This window comes from Primulina tabacum, chromosome 5 (genome assembly GCF_025594145.1).
Source record: "Primulina tabacum isolate GXHZ01 chromosome 5, ASM2559414v2, whole genome shotgun sequence".
Taxonomy (NCBI): domain Eukaryota; kingdom Viridiplantae; phylum Streptophyta; class Magnoliopsida; order Lamiales; family Gesneriaceae; genus Primulina; species Primulina tabacum.
In genome coordinates this window covers 35,592,246-35,597,075 of record NC_134554.1, presented here as the reverse complement: position 1 = coordinate 35,597,075, position 4,830 = coordinate 35,592,246, and the positions used below count along the sequence as shown (strand labels likewise).

The 4,830-nt window shown below is 33.4% G+C and overlaps 1 protein-coding gene across 1 annotated transcript; it reads right to left on the bottom strand.

The window, feature by feature from the left end:
* Positions 1-1,120: 1,120 nt before the first annotated feature.
* On the bottom strand, positions 1,121-3,706 carry LOC142547477 (uncharacterized). Its single transcript, XM_075655796.1, has 3 exons — positions 3,208-3,706; positions 2,753-2,959; positions 1,121-1,382 (listed from the first exon to the last, which is right to left on the bottom strand). Exons 1-3 carry the CDS (start codon positions 3,661-3,663, stop codon positions 1,239-1,241), a joined length of 807 nt encoding a protein of 268 aa, XP_075511911.1. The 5' UTR covers positions 3,664-3,706; the 3' UTR covers positions 1,121-1,238.
* Between the last annotated feature and the right edge of the window lie 1,124 nt (positions 3,707-4,830).

Sequence of the window (4,830 nt, the reverse complement as noted above, 5' to 3'; positions counted from 1 at the left end):
CTTGCATGTTTTTTGGGGCCTGGATATCCCTTGATTTTTTAAACTAAATGAGCTCCAAACTATTTGGAAGTTGAATCAAACTATTGTTTCGCTGAGAAGACACTGACCCAAAACTTTGATCAAGGGAATCGAGTCTTTTGCCAGATATTGTTACTAAAGAAAATACTAATGTGCCGTATTGGAATAGGTCCCCTTTGCTGCAGCAGGCCTCCATTGACGATATTTGGTTCTTTTATTTCCAGAAAGTGGTTCGTGAGGTATTAACAAATGGACAGATCACGCGACGAGAAAATGTGAGGGTCCTTAATATGCTTAATTATCGCACAATTGTATTATCTATATTATATTATTAAATTTAAGACATTTAGAATAATTAATATTTTGTGTCATTGTCTGTTTTAATAATTATATATATCAATAAAGTGTCAAAATTTTAATGTAAGTTATATGTACCTTAGCAGATAGTCTTTACTTTCTAATTATCAAGTTGCTAATTTAATTTTTACTTGATGTTTTTTTCTTTTTTATTTATTTTTTTAATTCATATATCAAAATTGCAGTGTAGTCTTTTACTGTTTTTTATAATTATATTTTGATCTTCATTTAAATATAAACCAAATGAATTATAAAAAATATTATACATGCATGCAACACGTGAATCAGTATACTAATATTAATTATACATCCAAGACTTGAATAAAAAGATTTCGACGCATGACCTCAAATTTTAAGCATGACATCGTCGTATGAGGGACATGGCACATATCATACTCGTAATAAATAACTCATAGTTAAAATCAAAGTTCTAAAAATGCAAAGTGTGATGAAACATCATGATAAAACATCAAGATTTATAAGATTAATTGTGAAAAAATGTTTTTATTTTTATTTTTATATTTTTAATTATCAAGTAATTAATAGATTAAATAATACATAAACATACAAATTTTAATAATAAATGCATCGAAATATTTGTCTCGAACCCTTGCAAGACAATTGACAAATTTTATCCAGCAAGACAACAAGCTACCATAGAAAAAAAAAACCCTTTTCTAGGCAATGCAATTTGACATGAATTCTCCATTAATGCTTTGTTTGATTACCAACAATTCGCCGTAAATTTACCAACAAATTCAATACAAAGGATCACTGATGAAATACAGCAATGCAGAAAAATATCTCTTCAGTGTCAAAACATAAAGGTAAAATTAAACAACAGTATGCATTGAACATTTTTATTATGATATTTTTGCATTCCTCAGCGACTCAGAGATTATTACACCTGCTGATGTTCTCATGTGGTCCAGGCCAAGCATAGCAATACAAGAGTCGTCGGTCCTTAGGTGCGGTTGGACTAGTTCCCAAATCTTTTTCTTGTGAACCTGCGCAGTATCGGATAGCCAAGTTGCAAGTCTATTAGAGGTAAAAGGCCATCAGACAGGTCGAGAGCTAGAGTAGTTGAGGTAAAAGATGATAGAAAGAACTCTAAAAATGTGATGAGTACTGTACGAAAGTAGCCATGACCGTAATTCCTTTGAATCGTGAACCAAAATTAAAAACATCTCCCAAAATTAAAAACTGAAAAAAAAAAATCAAAACCCAGGATTTATGGTAGGATTCCAATCCAAACAATTAAGAAACTGGAAAACGGTTTCAACTGCTTCATGAAATTGGTCTTAAAGATATGACAATTAAAATAAGAAAACAGTTGTTTGATTCCCTTTTCCCTTTCCTTCTCAGTCGAAGGCTCGAAAATATCATCTCTCTTGGTCGACAGGCACTTCAATCGCACAGCACTATGCTCTTTCTACTACAGATATTCATCAGGAGATTGATTATAATGGCTTCCCTAAAGTTACTATATACTGTACTCCAATCACACGATGATGTAAATTTCTTTCAAGAACTTCCCAAGACCTTCCAAGGTTTAATGACCTTTAGTCAACAAAAATTTTAGAGCATGCACCTGAGATTATTTTGTTCACATCAACAAGCAGCATGGACCAATTTTTGGATAGCTTCTAGATCACAAAAAACCAAGTATATTTCTAACATCTGCTGTAACACTCTAAAAATCACATAAACAGCATTATAATCCAGTTATACAATCCCCAGCACTTGGTTTAGTAACACTAATGAATGCTAGATAACTATTATTCCGATGGCTTTATCACACTGATAGATAGGGCTTTTCTGATCTTGTTCACTGCTACTCCTAATCATTCTAGTAATATGCAGTTCACAGGTAAGTGATTGTATCCATTGGAAACTATAATTAAAAGTCTATCATTTATGTCGCATATCATCCCCAGTACACGCAACATGCTTCAGGCACTTAAAATTTACTAAGAGTAGCACTTATCAAAGAAATCAGAGCAAAATACATGAGGAAACATTTACATCCTGATTCAAGATTTCATCCTGGTGAATTCAGAACCTCAGAGGTGTACCAAAAAGTTTGATCACACAGGAAAATTAGAACTTCATTTTATAGGTTGTATTGGAGAAGTAATGACACAGAAACAGAATAAAATTGTGCTCTTTTTATGGTTTGGCCAAAATCCAAATAGAAGAAACACATGCAGGGGTCCATTCAAAAACGTTTTAACTGTTCCTTTTCATGAAGTGTTCTCATGAGTCCTTCAAATACCCTTTATGCACTAAATAATATCTCACATATGAATGTGTTGACATCATTTTGATTTCATAAATATAATATAAATCAATCACGAATCTTAACGGGAGAATTTACCTGGTTTGGTGTTGCAATATCAGGTAGGCTATCTTTGTCATCTTCAGAACCAAACCACACTCTTTCACCAGGTACAGCACCCTCAGGCGGCACAAGAAGCTCAACCTTCTCATGTGCTTCATCAGAGGCCGCCATCAACATCCCGGATGATTTCACGCCACGCATATTTCTAGGCTTTAGATTAGCAAGAACTATCACATTCCTGTCCTGTACAGACAAATGGTAAAGGGAAACAAATGGGCATAAAACACAAGGCTCTGTAAAATTCGGTCCCTTCGGTCAAGTATATTTCTTCAGCCTAGGAACACAAGAAAGAGACGATAACAAACAGAATTGAGGCGGGCGGACCCCGCAAGTCAATCGGGCAAGCAATCAAACAAGATCGAATCAAACCAAGTGATTACGAATAGGAAAGGAAGAATCAAAAATGCAAAATAAAGGTAATATGGATTCACCTGGAGAAGGTTAATGGGAATGTAATTGACTAGGCCGCTGCATATGGTTCTGGGTTCTGGCTCGCCCACATCCACCTCCTCCACATAGAGGGAATCGGCCTCTTCATGCCGCCATACCTTGACGATCCTCCCAACCCGTATGTCCAACGTGTTGCACGCTTCCTTTATAATGTTCTTCGAATCATTGGCAGCATCCCCATCATTCCCCGCTGATTCCAATGTTTTCGTCGCGGCTCCTGTTGGTTTAGCGTTATCCTGGGCCTGCTCAGTGCAGTAGCATTGCGTTCTTCTTCTTGAGAATGATGAAGACATGATTCTGCTGCCGTTGCTGGTTACGGTGGAAACGGAGAAGGAGAGGCGGCCATGGGAATGAGTCTTGCGTAAGAGATGCAGGCGGCGGAGTGTGTAGCAAGAGCGAAGAACGGATTGAGTAGCAGCACTAACAGCTGCCGCCATGACCACTCACTCTTCAGACTTCTCACAGTTCCATTTAAGAACATTATATGCCAAATTCTCAATTTACCTTTCCAATGATATTTAGGAAAATATATTTAATCAAATATTTTTTAAAAAAAGATAATCATCTCTTAATTCTATTTTAGCACAAATTCTAAACTGAATTACTATAATTTTTTGCACCAAACTCAAGTTGAACTACTCCGACCATTTATTTCAAATTTTACATCAATATTCTTGGAACATTCATTTTATCTTACATATATTAATTCTTATTTTTTGTATAATATTTTTTTATAAATTAACAATATAATTATAATAATGTTTATATTATATAATCAATAGGCTGGAAACCAATAACCTCTATGTGTGCGAAAGTCACTAAGGAAAAATTTGGTAAAACAACGCCACGTATCATATTAACTTTGATTTCAAGCCTCAGATGGTATCAGAGCTATGAAAATAATCTGGTTAATAATTTAGCACTTTTATTCAAATGAATATTTTCAGTATGAAAGAAACTGTTCAAAACAGTTTGAATGAAAAATATGATTTACCTGAAAATTTAGATTTATTAAATAAATGGAATATTCTTAAGATAGAATCTAAAATGCTCTATAAGTTAGGAACTTTTGAAAAAATTGGTTTTAAACAGGTAGTTAAAACTACAAAATCATCAGTAACTCTTCATAATGATGAAATGGTTATTAGATTGTTAAATAATAAAGATATTTTACCTTATAGGAAAACTTACAGATTTATTCATATAGGTTTAATTCAAATTGCTTTTAGACCTTTAATTTTAGAAGGTTTACGAGAAAGCTTTATAGCAGCTTTAAGAGATGGTAGAAATTTGAATTGAAAACAATCCCTAATGGGAATAATTCAATCTAGCCTGGCACATGGTCCAATATATTTTGATGTTTATCCTAATTTATCTTTATCACTGTCCGATATAAATATATTAGATTCTTTAACATTAAATGTTAAAACACATGGTTATAATTATACTCCTGAAACAGAAGTTATATGTATCTGTTGTCGTATTTATTATAAACCATTATTTACACTGAATCCTATGTGTAAAAGAATAGATAAAAAATTAAATGAAACTATTCTTGTAGAAACTAATTTTAATAGATCTAATATTACAACACGAAGATCTAT